Source organism: Spermophilus citellus, assembly GCF_964194105.1.
Source record: "Spermophilus citellus genome assembly, chromosome: 2".
NCBI lineage: Eukaryota > Metazoa > Chordata > Mammalia > Rodentia > Sciuridae > Spermophilus > Spermophilus citellus.
In genome coordinates, this window is record NC_138183.1 from 40,128,636 (window position 1) to 40,147,194 (window position 18,559).

At 36.2% G+C, this 18,559-nt stretch overlaps 1 protein-coding gene across 2 annotated transcripts in view; it reads left to right on the forward strand.

Annotated features, from left to right (window-relative positions):
* Positions 1–18,559, forward strand: part of RIGI (RNA sensor RIG-I) — a 53,133-nt gene that overhangs the window by 12,974 nt on the left and 21,600 nt on the right. The window contains exons 2-9 of one of the 2 annotated variants that reach the window (XM_081275734.1): positions 2,224–2,359; positions 9,339–9,520; positions 10,379–10,526; positions 11,645–11,767; positions 13,352–13,447; positions 14,120–14,273; positions 14,767–15,025; positions 16,906–17,068. In XM_081275734.1, the coding sequence (XP_081131860.1) occupies positions 2,224–2,359; positions 9,339–9,520; positions 10,379–10,526; positions 11,645–11,767; positions 13,352–13,447; positions 14,120–14,273; positions 14,767–15,025; positions 16,906–17,068 (1,261 nt within the window). The remainder of the gene's footprint in view (positions 1–2,223; positions 2,360–9,338; positions 9,521–10,378; positions 10,527–11,644; positions 11,768–13,351; positions 13,448–14,119; positions 14,274–14,766; positions 15,026–16,905; positions 17,069–18,559) is intronic. The other variant, XM_081275733.1, reaches the window with a different exon arrangement.

Consider the following 18,559-nt stretch of genomic DNA (forward strand, 5'->3'; position numbering starts at 1 on the left):
GAGACACTGCTTGCAGGGGCGAGTTGATGGGGAAAGGGAGACCGAACCGGGAGGGGCAGCCTAGGTTTAGCTGCCATCTTCAGCTTTTCCAGTTCTGCCTCCTGCAGTCTTTTTGCCTTGGTCCTGCGGTTCTGGAACCAGATTTTGACCTGGGTCTCTGAGGTTCAGAGAGCTGGAGAACTGCGCACGCTCTGATGGAGAGGCGCAGGAGCTGGGACGTGGCGAAAAGGCTTGCGATGGGTCTTGTGTTTCCTCAGGGTGCAGGTGGTGGAGCTTCCCTCTAGACGGAGACGGGTCACCATTAAGAGTTGAACTGTGTTGCTCAAAAAGATGTTGAAGTCCTAATTCCCAGTACCTCAGAATGTGATCTTATTTAGAGATAAGGTCTTTATAACTAGTTAGGATGAGGTGGTACTGCATTAAGGGATGGGCCCTTAGTCCCGTATGACTGGTGTTCCTATAAGAAGTCAGCATGTGAAGACACAGAGACAAAATGCCATGTGCAGACAAGAGGTAAATACATCCTACATGATGTGGCAACAAGCCAGGGAGAGGAGAAGGCAATATGAAGACAGAGGCAGAGATTGGAGGGAGTGAGATCACTAGAAGTCGGGCCTTTTGGTGGTGATGGGCCACCAGAATCTGGAAGGAGCAAGAAATGCATTCTCCCCTAGAGCCTTTGGTGGAAATGTAGCCCTACTGACACTTTGATTTCAAACTGATGACATTTAGAACTGTGAGAGAATAAATTTCAATCATCTTATGCTCCTGGTTTCTGGAAATTTATTATGCAGCCACAGGAAAATAATACAAATGGCTAAATGAAAAAGACAATAAGAAACATTGACAAGGATATTCTGAAATTGGAATCTTCCTACATTGCTAGTGGGAAACAGTTGCAGTTCCCTACAATGTTAAAAATAGAGTTAGCATAAGACCTGAGAATCTCACACTTCCATGTATACCTAAGAAAAACAAATTTATATGTCTACACTAAAAATTGTGCCTGAGTGTTCATAGCCTCTCTATTCATAATGGCCAAAATGTGGCTACAGCCAAATGCCTGTTAACTGATGTGTGGATAAGCATGGCAATAAAGTAGTGAATGATACATCCTACATGGATGAACCTTGAAGACATTATGCTAAGTGAAAGACGCCATAGTGACTACATGTCATGATTCTACTAACATGAAATGTCTGGAATAGGCAAATCCATGGAGAACCCAGTTGATTAGTGATTGCCTAAGACTGAAACAGGAGGAGGAGTGCAAAGTGACTGCTAGTAGTTAAAGGATTTTTTATAGCAATGAAAATGTACTAAAATTAGATAATAGTAATGGATTTATAACTTTTAAAAACCATTAAATTTTATACTTAAAGAGTTAATTTTACTGTTGGGTTACCAAGACAGGTCACTTAATATCATAATTTTTAAGGCATTCTTTCCTCTGTTCTTTCAGTTTGCCTTTAATGAGTATCTATAATGTGCCAGATCCTCTTCTAATCTCTAAGAACATAATGGTTCACCAGCTTAGTCCCTTGGAACCTGTATTTTAGCAACTATAGAAAAAACGGAAACTTATTGAATGTGAGGTCATATGAAGGTGATGATTTGGTCCTATCCCTAGGTATGGAGTTAAGTGTGCAAAGTTAGAATGACCACCAGCAGGCTGGGAGATTGTGGCTAGCTGACCTGTTTCTTTTTAGTTTCTTTTCTTTCTCTTTTCTGCTGTATTTGCAACCCTCTTAGCAAAAACCTAGAAGGGTCATGAGAGTATCCCTGTTCATTTTGAACTGCTTCCGAGACCACCGTAGCTGTTACTAAAGTCCTTGAGCAGCGCTATACTTGAACTCCTTTAGTCCAGCAGTTGCCTTAGCTTTTTGAACAGAAAGAAAGCCTTTGTTCTTCCATCTAACGTACTGCTATGTCTTCTTCCTTGTAATGGGGGAGTTTTTCAAACGTCTTAAGGAAACTCCCTTTTCTACAGATGTTTTCAGACTTCCACACCAAACAAGAAGTTTCCATAGAAGATGGGAAGAGTGAGTTGGTACAGATGGGGTTAGTCAGCCTGGGCAGGGAATCTGCTTTCCTGAAGTTCCTGCCCATGATGTGACTTGTTCGAGCCCCTGCCCCATTCAGGAAAATCTGGCAGCCCTCTTTTGGCTTTTCTTCCAGTAATTAGTAGTTCTGCAGTTTGATGTATTCTCGCTTCTGTTTGTAGATAAGATGCAGTATATTCAAGCTGAGAAAAACAACAGGGGCCCGATGGAGGCTGCCTCACTTTTCCTGCAGTTCCTTTTGGAACTCCAGGAGGAAGGCTGGTTCCGTGGCTTTTTGGATGCCTTAAACCAAGCAGGTGAGTTCATTCTTCTTACAAATCAGAGCTTATTTCTTTGTTTTGTCAGAATGCTATAAAAGTGAAGAGCTAATAATTTTGAGGTATTCAAAATACTATTTTCAGGCTCATAACATACTTGTCAATCTGAAACATCCAAAGGAATCTACAGAGATTATTGTAACTAATGTGAGAGATTAGCAAGGTCATTGGATGTAAGATCAGTATACAAAACTAGTTGCATTTCTACCTGGTGGAAGCAAACAGAAATGAAATGCCATTTATAATAGTAATAAAAAGATGATGTATTGGGGAATAAATCTAACAAAATATTTGAAATCTGGATGAAGAAAATGATACAATGTTATTGAGAAACATTACAGACATCCTAAGTAGAGAGGTACATCCCTGTACATGGAAAGTAATAATGTCAGTTCACCTTATTATTTTTTTTTAATTTTTTTTAATTGGTTGTTCAAAACATTACATAATTCTTGATATATCATATTTCACACTTTGATTCAAGTGGGTTATGAACTCCCATTTTTACCCCGTATACAGATTGCAGAATCACATCAAGTTCACCTTATTTTTATCTGTATATTTAATGCAATTCTAATAAAAATCTTATATGCCTTTCCAATGGGCTTAACAAACTGATTTTAAGATCTATATGAAAGAATCATGATCTCAGAATAGTCAAGACACCTTTGCATAAGAATTAGGTAAATTGGCCTTTCCCTTCTGGGTGTTGAGATTTATTAAAAAGCTGGGCATGGTGGCATGTGCCCATATTTTCAGCTATTCCAAATTATTGCTTGAATCCATGAGTTTGAGACCAGCCTAGGCAACATGGTGAGACCATCATCTCAAAAACAACAACAAAACTACAGAGTTTCTTACAGAGACCCACACATCTGATATTTTAAAGACCACTGGGAACAGAGGATCACTGGTAAACGGGGAACTATTCAATAAATAGCAGTTGACCATTATAATTGAGATAATGTTAAAAAACAAATACACCCTAACTTTCAGATCCACATAGATATAAATAAATTTGTATTTCTTACTTATGAATTTAAGAGAATTTAAATACTTAAATATAACAGCCAATTTTTAAGCCATTTTAGAAAATAACAGAATAGTTTTCTTACATGAGGGCATGGCAGGATTTGTGAAACAAGATATTAAAGCATTAGCCATAAAAGAAAGCTTGGTAAATTTGATGAACTGTTCTTAATTTAATGTTTTCATAAGTCACTTAAAGAAAGTAAAAAAAAAAAAAAAAACCAAGTCACAAGGTGGGAGAGGATAATTGTAAAATATATACTTACTAAATAATACTTTAAAATCAATTAGGAAAAGGAAGAAAACACTCACTGACCAAAAGATGTGGACAGATATTTCAAAGAACAGGATGTATGAAAGGTGAATAAATAAATGAAAAGATTCTCAGCCCATTTAGCAATTAGGAAACTATAAATAGGAACCCACTGAGGCAGCATTTTTTTAACTACTCGACAGCAAACTTAAGTCCAACAGTGTGAAGGTGTGAAGAAGACATTTAATAATGGAAAAATCTTAAATATTGCTTAAATATTGCTATATACATAAACAGACACAACTCTTTTGAAAAACAATTTGACATTGTCTGGTAGAATTTTATTCTTTAGTTTATACCCTAGAAAAATATACATTTCAGAATACACATACCATAATGTTTGTAGTATAATTGTTTGTAATAACAAAAGCAAGCAAACAAAACTGGAAGCAACCCCAATATCCTCATAGAGAAGAATGGAAAAGCAAGTTTTATAATGTTCACACAGTAGTCCATTAAACTACAATAAAAATGTGTGAACATACCTCTAGATGACAACTCAGAGAAATCTTAGAAATGCAGTATTTAATTTTTTAAAAAGTCAGAGAAGCTTAAATGTCATAGGATATAATATTTATGACGTCCCAAACAAATTAAACTAAACATACATTGTTTAAGGAAGCAAACATATGTCATGTGACCATTCCCAAACAAACAAATCAGGAGTGATATATCAAATACACAATAGTGATTTCTTTGGTGAGGGGATAGAAAGCTGGGGAAGAGAAGGTATACACAAATGTTAAGATATTCTTTTTTTTTATGTTAAGATATTCTTGTTCTTAATATAAGTAGTGGGTTCACATGTGTACATTTTGGTGTGTTTTTTATGTGTTACAAATATTCTATTATGTTATCAACCATTGCAAAGCTTTTTTAAAAAATATTTATTTATTTATTTATTTATTTATTTATTTATTTATTTTTAAAGAGAGAGTGAGAGAGGAGAGAGAGAGAGAGAGAATTTTTAATATTTATTTTTTAGTTTTCGGCGGACACAACATCTTTGTTGGTATGTGGTGCTGAGGATTGAACCTGGGCCGCACGCATACCAGGCGAGCGCGGTACCGCTTGAGCCACATCCCCAGCCCAAAATATTTATTTTTTAATTGTAGTCGGACACAATACCTTTATTTTATTTATTGTTACGTGGTACTGAGGATCAAACCCAGGGCCTTGCCTATGATGGGCGAGCGCTTTACCGATGAGCCACAACCCCAGCCCTGTTGCATATCTTTTAAATTTCTATTTTTAGAGCTATGATATGTTTCTCAGTCTTTCTTGTCCACACCTATAAAGTCAGTCTTACCCAGAGATATGAAAGACATCTTGGAAATCATGTGACCCAACCTCCCTCCTGTACATGAGGAAACTAAGGCCTTGAGAGAAGGTTTGCTCAGGGTCACACAGATAACTGGCATTTTTGCTAGAGTTAGAATGTAGGTCTACTGATGGCTTTCTGTTGGGGTAATTTGTTGCACTGAGATATTAGACTGTGAGAGTAGGCATTGAGTTTCAACATCAAATCAGCCACTTAACTATTTAAGGGATTTTAGCCAAGTTACTTGCCTTTCTGATTCTCCAGTTTACTCATTTCTCAAAGAAACCAAAGGATAATTTTCTTTTTGTGTTGTAAACAATGAGTAAGAGACACATATATGAAGAACCTAGCACAATGCATACAAAGAGGCACTAATCAAAATATAGTTGTTATACAATTATTATTTGCATTGTAGTAGAATGATTTTAAACCGGGCAAATTAAGGAAAACTTGTCATTACTACAGGAAAACAAATTCTGATGATGAGGTGTCTTCTATTACCTGTGTCCTCATATTGTAACACCAATATGTTAAATTAGCACAATGTTAAAAGCAAAACACACACTGTCCTTCCCTAGGTATTAGAATTCCTCAAGAGGCCCACATATATATAATCAGTATAATTGCAGTTCTTTTATGAAAATTGATGTGGTTTTATTTTTCAAAAAAATTTAGGTGAAAATGTTTAAATATTGGTTCCAATATTGTGAACTGAAACTTTTCTGCTTTTGTTTATAGGATTAAAAGTTGTTGACTTATTTTCTTTCATTTCCTAAACTTGCCTTAAAATTTCTCTAAATTTGTTACTGTAATATATGCCTATTTATTCCGAACAATTTAAATGGTACAGAAGGGTCAAGTGAGCCTCCTTCTGTTTACCTTCCCCACTACCTCTTATACAACCCTCTTCAGAGAAACCACTGTTTCTCCATTTGGGGGATATACCTAATCTAGGGTATTATGAGTTACTAAAACCCCTTATTAATTTATAAGTAAAAATGGCACTTCTAAATTCTACTTTAAAATAAAATGAGGTTTAGCAATAAAAATATAAGAACAAATAGGCAAGAAAAGAAACAAAAGTAAAATTGAACAGGAAGAAATAAAATATCTTTGTTTGCAGATGAGATGGTTTATGTAGAAAACTGTAACAATTTTAAAAGAACTGTTAAAACTGATAAATTCAGAGAAGTTTCAGGATACAATATCAATAACCCAAATCAGTTGCTTATCCATATATTATATAACAACCCAAAAAGTTATAAGAAAATAATTCCATTTATAATAGCACCAAAAATAATAAAATGCTTAGGAATAAACCTAACCAAGTAGGTGAAAGACTCATACCCTGAAAACTATAAAATATTGCTGAAAAAAAATGAAAGAAGATAGAAATAAATTGAAAGACAACCCATGTTCATGAATTAGAAGATGGTCTTAATTTTAGGGTATTGCTACTATCCAAAGTAATCTACTGATTCAATGCAACCCTTTCAGAATTCTAATGGCAGCTTTTTGCAGAAATAGGAAAATTTATTCTAAAATTCATGGAATCTCAAGACACCTTCAAATAGTTAAAATTGTGAAAAAAGAAAAACAAACGCATAAGACTTGCACTTCCTGATTTTTGAAACATATTACAAAGCTATAGCAATCAAAACAGTGTGGAACTGGTTATGAAGACAAATACACCAATATCCCAGAAATAAACTCTACAGAGTATAATGGTCAAATGTTCTTTAACAAAGGTACCAGTACTACTCAATGGAGAAAGCACAGTCTCTTTCACATATGGCGTTGGAAAACTTGATACTCATATGGAAAAGAATGAAGTTGGACACTTATACATATGTTAGTGCTCTCCAGAAAAACAGAATCAGTAGGTTATAGTGTGTGTGTGTATGTCTGTATAAAGGGATGTATCTGTATACACAGGTGTTATATATATGCATGTGTATCTACGTATAAGTATAGTGGGAATCAGCTCATATAATTGTAGAGACTGAAAAGTCCCATGATCTGCTGTCTGCAAGCTGGAGAACCAGGAAAGTCAGTAGTATAATTCAGTCTGAGTCTGAAAACCTAAGTACCAAAGGGCTGCTGGTGTGAGTTCTAAAGTTGTAAGATCAAAGAACTAGGAACACTGTTGTCTCAGGATGAGAAAATGGATGTCTGAGCTCAAGAAAAGAGAGAATGTGCCCTTCCTCTGACTTTTTGTTCTATTTGTGTCCTTGACAATGGATTGAATGATGCCTGTGTACATTTTACAACATTTACTCAGTCCACTGATTCACATTCTGGAATAACCTTCACAGACATACCCAGAAATATTTTACCAGCTATTCGGTCATTCCTTAGTCCAATCAAGTTCATACAAAATTAACTATCACACACTGTATACAAAAATTAATTCAACCTTAGTTAAAGGCATAAAACTCTTAGAAAAAAACAAGGGGAAAACATCATGACACTGACTTTGGCAATGATTTCTTGGATATTACATCAACTTGATAAATAAGAAAAGGAGAAAATAGATGAGTAAATACCCATCCCTTTAACATGTTATATCTTTACTATGGGATAATATATAGTAGTCAAAAGGATGAAAGAGATCTATTCAGGAATACCGTATTAGGATATAATATTATATAAAGGAATCAAGTTGCAGAAATAATGTGCATCATGCAATTCCATTTTGTAAAAAAGGACGAACCCAGATTATATATGGGTTTTTCATGGAACTTCATTGAAAAAATATGAAAGGAAACTAAACTGTTAATGTTGATTATCTCTGTGAGGTTGGAGAGGGCAAGAGTTTCAAGTGCAAGACGATTGTAAAATTTTCAACCTATATGCATTGCATTGTTTTAATTTCTGACTACTTAATTAAATATTGCATATATAGTTTTTTAAAATTAAGAATGAACCAACAATTATCTGGTAGTGTCTTAAGTTTTTTAATTTTATAGATTCAGCAATATTAAAAAGTGATAGAAAAGCATATGTAACAAAGCAAAAACTAAATGAGGCTATATCAAATCTTGAAAACTTTTGTGCATCAAAAGACACAATCAATAGAATGGAAAGTGAACCCATGAATTGGAGAAAATATTTACTAGTCAACATCTGTAAGGGATTAATATCCAGATTATATAAAGAACTGTAACTCAACAAAAAACCCAATAACATGATTAAGAATTAGTCCAAGGACTTCCCATTTCTTCATATGTGATATACAAATGCTCAACAAACACATGAAAAGATGCTTAGCATCACTAATCATTAAATAAATGAAAATTAAAACTGTAATGAATTTTCATCTCACACTCATTATGATAATTTCTATCAGAAATTCAAAGTAACCCATATTGGTGAGATATGGAGAAATGAACTCTTGTGCACTATTGGTAAGATGGTAAAATGGTATAACTTATGGAAAACAGTATGGAGAGTCCTTTCAAACCTTAGAATCATCATATGATCCGGCAATACTAATTTTGGCACATTTCTGAAATAATTGAAAGTAGCATCTTAAAGAGATATTTGCACACCTATGTTCATAGCAGCATTATTCACAGTAGGTAAGAGATGGAAGTAAACCAAATTTCCATCATCAGATGAACAAATAAATGTAATGTGGAACTGGGTCAGGGATGTAGCTCAGTGGTAGAGCACTTTGCTTAACATGTGCTGAGGGCCTAAGTTGATCCCATACACAAAAAATGATATGTTTATACATGGAATATTATTCAACTCTTAAAAAGAAGGAGCTGGATGCAGTGTTGCATGCCTGTAGTCCTCACCAACTTGGGAGGCTGAGGCAGGAGTATCACAAGTTCAAGGCTAGCCTCAGCAAATCAGCAAAACCCTAAGCAAGTTTGTCTCAAAAAGGGATGGGGATGCAGGAATTAAGATTTATGTTTCTTTTTGCCTTCTTTACTGCTTTCTACTGAGAAGATAGACATGAGAATTTGATTTATTTAAAGGCAAATCAGGAGTTGTAGGTGGAATTCATGGAGCATTTTGGAAGATTTTATACTAAGGCCAAATATAAGACTTCATGTTTGTCCTTACTTTACTATTTTCTCCTAAAAGATAATAAACATTGTTGGAAATCCTAAACTTATTGGGGAGCTAAGATGCATATTATTTTATTTTTGAAAAAATCATTAATGACAGGTAATTTATAGGTATTTTTGAGTTCTGTCACTTTATATTTAAACGTGATTGTAGGATATTAACATCAAAATATTTCTTGTTACTCTTATAAAAGTCCTCATTTTCTTTCTTTTCAGGTTATTCTGGACTTTATGAAGCCATTGAAAATTGGGATTTCAACAAAATTGAAAAGTTAGAAGTGTACAGAACACTTTTAATACGTTTGCAACCAGAATTTAAAAACAGAATTGTTCCTTTAGAAATCCTTCCTGAACTAGCTGAATGTTTAATTAGTCAGGAATGTGAAGAAATTAGACAGGTAAGTTGACATAAAATACTAGATTTGGAGGAAATAGAATATGGGATGTATCTTTTGTTTTCTATACTGTTTTAAACCTAAGAAAGATAATTGAAACTAAAAAAAAAATCCTCATGTCTAAGGTATTATTTCCAAGAATAGTACTTTTAATGTGAATTGAGTAATTTTTATGTCAAAGTTTTAAAGTTTGACCTATTTTCAGTTAAAATTACCTCATTACTTTTCTGAATAATGTTTAATGCAAATTTAAATAAAACTGAACTGTTCAGAAAAATGAAAAAGGCTATAGGCTAGGAGTTAAGAATTTAGGCTCTGGACATAAATAAATTTTATTAAATTTGTAGCGTAACTGTGTACTAGCAGTGTGATCCTGGGCAATTTATTTAGCTTCTGTAAACATCTGAGTCTTCATGCATAAAGTGGGAACAATTATAGTACCTAAATAATATGGTATTTTTATAAGGGTTAAATGAGATAGTATATATAAAGTGTTGATAGAAGCCTGACACATAGTATATGTGCAATAAATTTTAGTTACTATGATTAACAATAAAGTCATGTAAATCCCTCTACCCTGAAGAAAACCACTTGTTAATATTATAATCATCCTAATATCTATTTATGCCAATCTATCTCAGAGGAGATGGGAAATCTTGGTTTGAAATAATGATATCATGTTTAAAGGACAAGAATGAAGGAAAGAATATCTTAAGTGATAGTGTTGAATGGGGTAAAAATGGCAATAACGAACACCCATAGGTCCTCAATTTGCAATGATTTTTAATCAGATAATACTTGAAAACTCATAAATGGAAAACATTTTTGAAATAATCAATAAACTGTATTTTCCTTGCTTAGACTTGTTACAACAAGGGGATGATAGCAGGTTCAGAGAAACTGATCGAATGCCTTCTGAAATCAGACAAGGAGAACTGGCCCAAGGTTTTGAAACTTGCTTTGGAGAAGGAACAGAACAACCTCAGTGAAATGTGGCTGGTAGAGGAAGGTAGGGCATGCCAAGAACAACTCAGAAAGGGAAGAGGGAAGGTTCTGAAACATACCGTGCCCCCTCTTGACTCAACTTGGGACTTCCCTATTCCCACCTGTTTTTACTTATTCTCACAGGCACTTTTCCCTTCAGATACCTAAGGCTATATCTCTAATAAGAGGCCAGCATGATGCTGAGTTGTGGGAGGGAGGTAGCTACTTGCCTATGGATTTGGTTTGTTTGTATGTAACTCCTCAACATGGAACAGAACAAACGGCTGTCATCCAGAATTAGCCCATCAGGTCCACAGAATTTGGTGCAGGCAGGTTCTGAGCTTCCAGTTTAGGTTATCAGAGAAATAGCTTGTGTACTCTTGAGTTGAAGGTTCAAACTCCAGGACTTACCTCTTTTTAGAGTAGAATCATGATAGACACTGCCTGGTTTTCTCACCTGGCAGCCATCTGGAAGCGAACAAAACGTGTGAGTGAAGAAGAATCTGCTGTGATTGTCTGTGCCATCATTTGGCTCCTTGAGACTGTCATCTCAGAGCCTTGCCTTACAGGCTGAGTTTGGTAAACATCTGAGTGTCTAGTCTTGGTTTCAGCTAGACTTCTATTGATTAAAAGTTCTTCGGCAATCTATATAAATACACATCTACTTTCTTGGGTCAGGAATTAGTCAGAGATGGGAGACATGAATGTCTGCTAAGAAGAAGCTTCTCTTCTTTAGTGTACATATGAATTCCTTGGAAGCCTTTTTAAAATGCAGATTCTAATCCAGTAGGGGCTTAAGATTTGCATCCAGAGTTACTGGTTCCATGTTTTATACCTTGAATAATTAGTTCTTTGAAAAAAAAGTTCTTTGTGTGGTGCAGGGAATTGAACCCAGGCCCTTGTGCATGTCAGTCAAGCATTCTACCAACTGAGCTATATCCCCAGCCCTACAATAATAATTAGTTCTAAATGACTTTGGAGTTCAAATATCAAATGGAGACTTCACACTCAAGATGATTCTCTTAATTGTTTTGAGAAGTGAAGGGATGTGGTTGTGGGAAATTAATGGAAGTTTAAAATTTTATCAAAACTATAATCAGATTACATTAAGATTCTAAGTTCTTCCTTTGTCTATTCACACAGGTGAAAAAGATATTGAAAATAAAGATCTGGAGGATGATGAAATGGAAACTTCTGAAATACACATTTTCTTCCAGGAAGATCCAGAACACCAGAATCTTAGTCAGAATTCCCAGGCATCCTCAGGTACCGGCATTGCTTGTTCTTTTTCATAATGGGGTTCTTCAGGTATTTGTGGGGGGATATATTTTGCACTGCCAGAAGTCACAGCCTTGTGATTTTTTTAAGGAAGGTTAATAAAGAAAAGATAATTTAAGTTAAAATAGATACTTTATGGTTAGAATTGTCATTTGATTTTCTGTGACTGCTTCTTCTGCTTTTAGCTTATCTTTTTTTTTTTCTTCATTCTTGTTTTATCACCAAGAAATTATTGTGGCTACATTGAATTTTGGCTACATTGAAAAGGCAGAGTCCTCTCAGAACCTCAGTGTCTGAAAAATCCAACAGCGGCCTTACTTTCTGAAAAAATACTTGTGTTTGTTAGCCACTTGTTCAGTTTCCTTCTAAGATCCCAGGGCTGCCATGCCAGCTATGTGCACTGCACAAATGTACCTGACTGAGAACCAGCCTGTAGTATTTGCCAGTGCATGGAGGGATTGTGTCCTCCCAGAGGGCTCCTTGTTCTCAAACATCAGGCAATGTATAAGTACTTATTAATGGTCCTGTAAGGCCCCCTTACATTTTTTTTTTGTTGTTGTTGTTTTCTGTGGACCTGTATTTATTTATTTGTATGGGATGCTGAGAATCGAACCCGGTGCATCACACATGCTAGACAAGTGCTCTACCACTAAGCCACAACCCCAGTCCCCCTTAAGTTTCTTGAAATATATTTTCATGACCATTTTATGAAGAGACCAGAAGGTTACATAATATGCCAGAATAAAATGATATTTATAAAAGGATATAAGGAACGAAATTAGGATTAATAATAAGTAGTGTTTGAAGAAAAAATGCAAATTTTAGGATAACATGAAAAGAAAATTTGCGTGTTACTTCTGCGACTGAATGATACCAGTTTCTTGTCACTCTGATATAAAATGGATAACGATAAGTTGATTTAAATATTTCTGACATGTAAAGATCCTGATGTGTCATTTAAGTGAAGTTAATTCTCTTAATCTTTTAGAAATTCTCCCTTTTTAAAAAATGTGTAAATTAGACTCTTTAGACCAAAGACTTTTCAAGCTCTTAACATGTCATATTCTTACCTGGTATTGAAATAAAATCTCTGAGTATTTTTTAAAAATTTGAGAGCCTGAAAAATTACAAAGCATGGTTATTCTCCAAGAAGAAATTGCTTTGAGAATCTGTATTAAGTTTGTTTTCCTTTAATGATCTTGGAGGGCATTTTTGTCTTGTTCCACATAGTGTTGCCTATAACTAACTGGTGGTCGTCTGTCTTGCCCTGAATTAGGCCATTCTTGCTTTGCATTCTCTTTATCGGGATTCTGTATTGTTTAAGAAAGAATTCATTCCAATATTTTCCCCCTTTTTGCCATTGATACTTTGGCATTGAGAGAAAATTCTGCACTTCAAATGATTGGAGAAAGCTAGAATGGTTAATGAGACAAGATTCTAAGGAGACTGAGACAGGATAATCAACCAAAACCTTTCTTGCTACAGTCAGATTCATGTCCATTTGACTACAGCTAATGCCATGATTCCTTAGAGCGGTAACCATTGGTAATTTTTTTTCCTTTTGTATCATAGAAATGTCTCAAACTAACTTGAAACCAAGAAATTACCAACTAGAGCTTGCTTTGCCTGCTAAGGAAGGAAAAAATACAATAATATGTGCTCCTACTGGTAAGCCAATCACTATTACTCATACCTCTCTGCTCCCTTTCCCCCTTTTTTTAAACAAAAGAGATTTATTTATTTATTTTTAATTTGTTCTACTTAGTTGTACATGATAGCAAAATGCATTTCAATTCATTGTACACAAATGGAGCGCAACATTTCATTCTTTGGTTGTACCCAGTTTAGAGATGCACTATTTGTGCAATCATACGTGTACTTAGGGTAGTGATGTCCATCTCATTCCACCATTTTTCCTGCCTTTATAACCCCTTTCCACCCTCCCCTTCTTTTTTCCCCTTTTATTGAATACTGGCAGTAAGGAAGATTCAGTTTTTTTCCTGTTCCATTTGTCTTTGAGAAAACTATCCTATTGATGTAGTCTCACATATTTTAAGGAATTTGAACAATGAAATTGAACAATGAAAGAAAATGAATTTGAACAATGAAAGAAAAATGCCCTCTTTTAGTATGCTTTTGATCCTGGTTATTCAAGTGCAGGTAAATTGGGAAGTAGCTTGATTATTTTTTAGTTATAGCTTAAATTCTTCAGTCGTTCATCCCTCTAAATGATCAGTTTACTTACCTGCCCACTGGTGTTAGGAGAGCCCAAAGAAATACCTTTCTATAGCACTATCTAATACCATGTTACATGTTTTCTTTTTCCTTGTTTATTAAAAGGTTGTGGGAAAACCTTAGTTTCACTTCTTATTTGTGAACATCATCTTAAAAATTTTCCACAAGGACGAAAAGGGAAAGTTGCATTTTTTGCTAATCATGTCCCTGTGTATGAGCAGCAGAAGTCTGTGTTCTTGAGCTATTTCGAAAGGCTTGGGTAGGTATAACAGTCAGTCCAACTTCTTTTTTCTACCTTTAATCAATGAATGTGTTTTCTGTTTTGCTCTCTTAAAGCCACAATTTAAAAAAAAAAATTGTAATAGAGATTCAGCTTTTATATAACCTAGATGTAATTCAGATTGCTTTTGTTAGATATGCCAGAAATCCTAATCTGATTTGCTCTTACAGGGTGATTAAATGATTAATTGATAAGTTTGACATTTAAATGGCACATTTGATTTCTTTGATGATTTTATAATTTATTTGACAGTTCCCTTGTAAGTACTCTTTTTTTTCTTTTAGTGACTTGAAAAAATAATATATTCTATCAGTTATAATGAGTTTACATTGGTCAATCACTTGCTCTATGTCAGGATATATTCTTTTTGAACTTAGGGAGAACTTAATCAGTTGCTCTTCTGATCTAGTGCTTCATCTTTGTGTTTCCTCATTCAGGAGGATGGTAACATAGGATTTCTGTCTCTTCCCAGGTACAGTGTTGCAGGCATTTCTGGAGCAACAACTGAAAATGTCCCAGTAGAACAGACTATCAAGAACAATGACATCATCATTTTAACACCCCAGATTATTGTGAACAATCTCAAAAATGGAACTATTCCATCACTGTCTGTCTTTACTTTGATGATATTTGATGAATGCCACAACACCAATAAACACCACCCATACAATATGATCATGTTCAATTATCTAGATCAGAAACTTGGAGGATCTTCAGACCCACTGCCCCAGGTATCTTCAAAGTCAGATGTACTCCTCAGAAAAGCTATTATCTTCCTAAATCCTCCTTTACTTACTTTTTTTTTTCGTTTGGTACCAGAGATTGAATTCAGGAGTGCTTAACCACTGAGCAACATCCCCAGCCCTTTTTTGTATTTTATTTAGGGACAGGGTCTCACTGAGTTGCTCAGGGCCTTGCTAAGTTGTTGAGGCTGGCTTTGAACTCAGTAATTCTCCTGACTCAGCCTCAGTGCCACTAGTATTATAGGTATGTGCCACTGTACCCAGGCCTATTTACTTACTCTTGTGGCTACATTTGAGGTTGTTCCATGTCCCTTTGGACATGGAAGGCTGACTATACGCATCATGCACCTCTCTGTGCCTTACATTGTTCTCAGCACTGGGGGTGCAAATACGTAAAGAAATAATTCTTGTCCTCAAACACCTGAGTTTTCATGGGGAGACAGATATGTAAGAATTATGTCACAATTTATCATAATGGTGTGTTGTGGAGATAGGTATAAGGCACAGCCAGAACAGGAGTGAAAATACTCCTATGTGTGCTAAAAAAAGTAAGACAAGACCTGACAGAAGTTGGGTTAAGTAGGACTTAGAGGCTGAGGCAGGAAAATTGCAAGTTCTAGGATATTTCAGCAACTTAGCAAGATCATCTCAAAATAAAAAAACAAAAAGGACTGAAGTTGTATCTCCGTGATAAAGGGTTCCTGAGTTCAATCCCCAGTTAAAAAATAAAAAAGGCAGGGAGTGAGGGGCTAGGCAGAAACTAATAGGAGTTTGCCAGGTAGATGGCTGGATGGTTTTCATTAAGAGGGTGCTCTGTGTCCAGAGGCAGAGTTCTGAAAGAGCCTGGTGTGCTCTAGAATCTTAGATTCTTCAGTGATACTTGCGTATAGAGTGTGAGGTAGGGAACAGCAGTAGGCAAGGCAGAATGAAAGAGGGGGGGGGCAATACCTGGTAGAGCAAGATGTCTGGAGACACCAGAGGGTGTGGGGTTAGTGGGCAAGTGGATGCATTAGTGTGGGAGGAGAGGAATGACATGTTTGATGTCATATGAGAAGGGTCGATTCAGAGAGTCGTTATTACATGGATCAGGAAGCAAAAGAAATCTCTGGTGTGTAACTTTTCTTTTGAACATTGCTGAGTATCATCGATATATGAAAGGGAGTGGGAGCTGGGGAGAGTGGAGAGAATTTGAAATCTGAGGAAGAACTGTAAGAGACACTGAAAAATTCCTTGATTGTATGGGGGACTCAAATGTGGTTGGAAACTATGAATTTATGGTATACCAGTCTGCACATATGTCAAGTTCAACAGCCCTAATAATTATCCATCTGGGGGAGTGCAGGTTAAAAGAAATTTAGTATGGTGCTCACAGACCAAAACTAGAACCTTTCCATATAAATCACCTTTCTTTTAGCCTATTATTCTAGAATAACTTTGATGTTAATTACATTTCTTGCTGGTTAGATGGTTATTCAATGATTATTGCACAGCTGTTGGAGGGAGGTATCTTACTAAATCTGCAGAGATACCATTGCAAATAAATAGCTATGATTTCCCAACTTTACAGAGAGTTGCAGGTGCTTGTCCAAGGACACACAGTTATTGTGACATGGCTGAGATTGGAATGGATTTGTGTCAATTTCAGTCCTTTTCCTTTTCAGTATGATGTTCTCCACATCATAGGGGACACAAGGCAAAAGAAAAGAGAATCCTTGCCCTGAAAGTTTTCCCTGTCTCAGTTTCTAGGCTGCTTAGTGTTTAGCTGAGCTTCGACTCTTGTATTCATGCTTTGCCGATTGGGACCTTTTTATTTGTAATTTCATAGAGAATGTTAGGGGAAAAAAGCTAATGTTGGAATGGTCTTACAGGTTGTTGGGCTGACTGCCTCAGTTGGTGTTGGGGATGCCAAAACCACAGATGAAGCCATGCTTTACATCTGCAAACTGTGTGCTTCTCTTGATGCAACAGTGATAGCAACAGTCAGAGACAACTTGGAGGAACTGGAGCAAGTTGTTTATAAGCCCCAGAAATGTAAGTGGTATCCAAGAACAAGCTCTTGAGAATTTTTAACACTCTCTGCTACCCCTAGTTCAGGGTGATTTACACAAACACTGAACTTTGGCCCTTTGTTTGTTTAGGAGAAAATATTTAACCCCAAACCTGGGAAACAGTCACATAACATTTCCAGTCTTTCTTCCTGAGTTGTCTTCCCTCCCAATGGATAAACATTAGAAGTGGCCTATACGGAGCAAAAATTTCTACTTTGGCTCCATAAAACCCAGATAAAGGTCCTAGCAATGTGAAAGAGATGATGAGAAAATCTAAGCAGGTAGAAAGCCAAAGGCTGGCCTAGTCCTTCCCTGTGCACCATGCCTGAGCCAGGTACTGTGTGGTCATCATTGTTTAAATACGTATCTGAGGGCTGGGATTGTAGCTCAGTGGTAGAGCACTTGCCTAGCATGTGTGAGGCACTGTGTTTGATCCTCAACATCATATAAAAATAAATAAAAAAATAAAAGTATTATGTCCGTCTATAACTAAAAAAAAATTTTAAAAATATGCATCTGATAAATGTAGTTGAAATTATCTGAATTCACCTTCTTTGTCCTCAAAAGATCAGAATATTATCTTTAAAATAAGTTTGACTCGCAAATGTTTGTTATTTATTGACTTTATTACTATACTAATCCTGCAAGGGCAAGAGAGATTCAGGAGATACACCCTTGCTCTCTGAGCAGCACAGGACTGTATGAGTCTAAGGCAAAACAAATACTTATGTAATCGGGGGGACACGGGTAAGTTCCTGATGGGGAACAATCTGTAAGGAATGGAGAGAAGGTACCCAGCATTTTAACATCACGTATAAATTTCTTTGTAATCTGGCCCCTCCAGCCTTCTGAGCCTCCTCTCTTCCCAAATCCCATAAACCCAACCATGTTGCATTCCTCTGGGTTCCCACACGTGCCATGAGCTTTCGCCCTTTGAGCTCTTGCCCATGCTGTCCTTTCCCCATGACTACTCTTGCTCCTTTCTTTCTTCCCATAGTTATTCAACAACACTGCCTCCCCCCAAAACATTAGATATTCTTCCCCTGTACTCCATGGTACCTTGCCCCTACTTAGGTTACAGAACTCTCCTATGAATGCAGCCCTCTATGGAGCATGGGTGTGTTCTTTTCAACTCTCTATCACCAGAACATAGCACATGATAGGCAATTAATAAGATTCTGCTGAAAGAATACAACGATGCGAGGACACTCTTGGGGGCTGGGTAGGAAAGGAGAATAGCAAAGCACAGAGACAGGATTCGAGTGTGCCACTTGCAGAACAGGAGGGCTTTGGCTTGTCAGAGGTAACAGGGCAGCTGAGTGAGAAACTAAAGCATGGGGAACAAATGTCAGAGTCAGTGTGGTGAGCAATAGGGAGCCAAGTTTTTTGAGCATTTGTTGTACGATTAAGACCATCTGCCAGTGAACTTGGGATCTCTAATTTTCCAGAGGAAGTAAAAGGTTTGAAGATACCC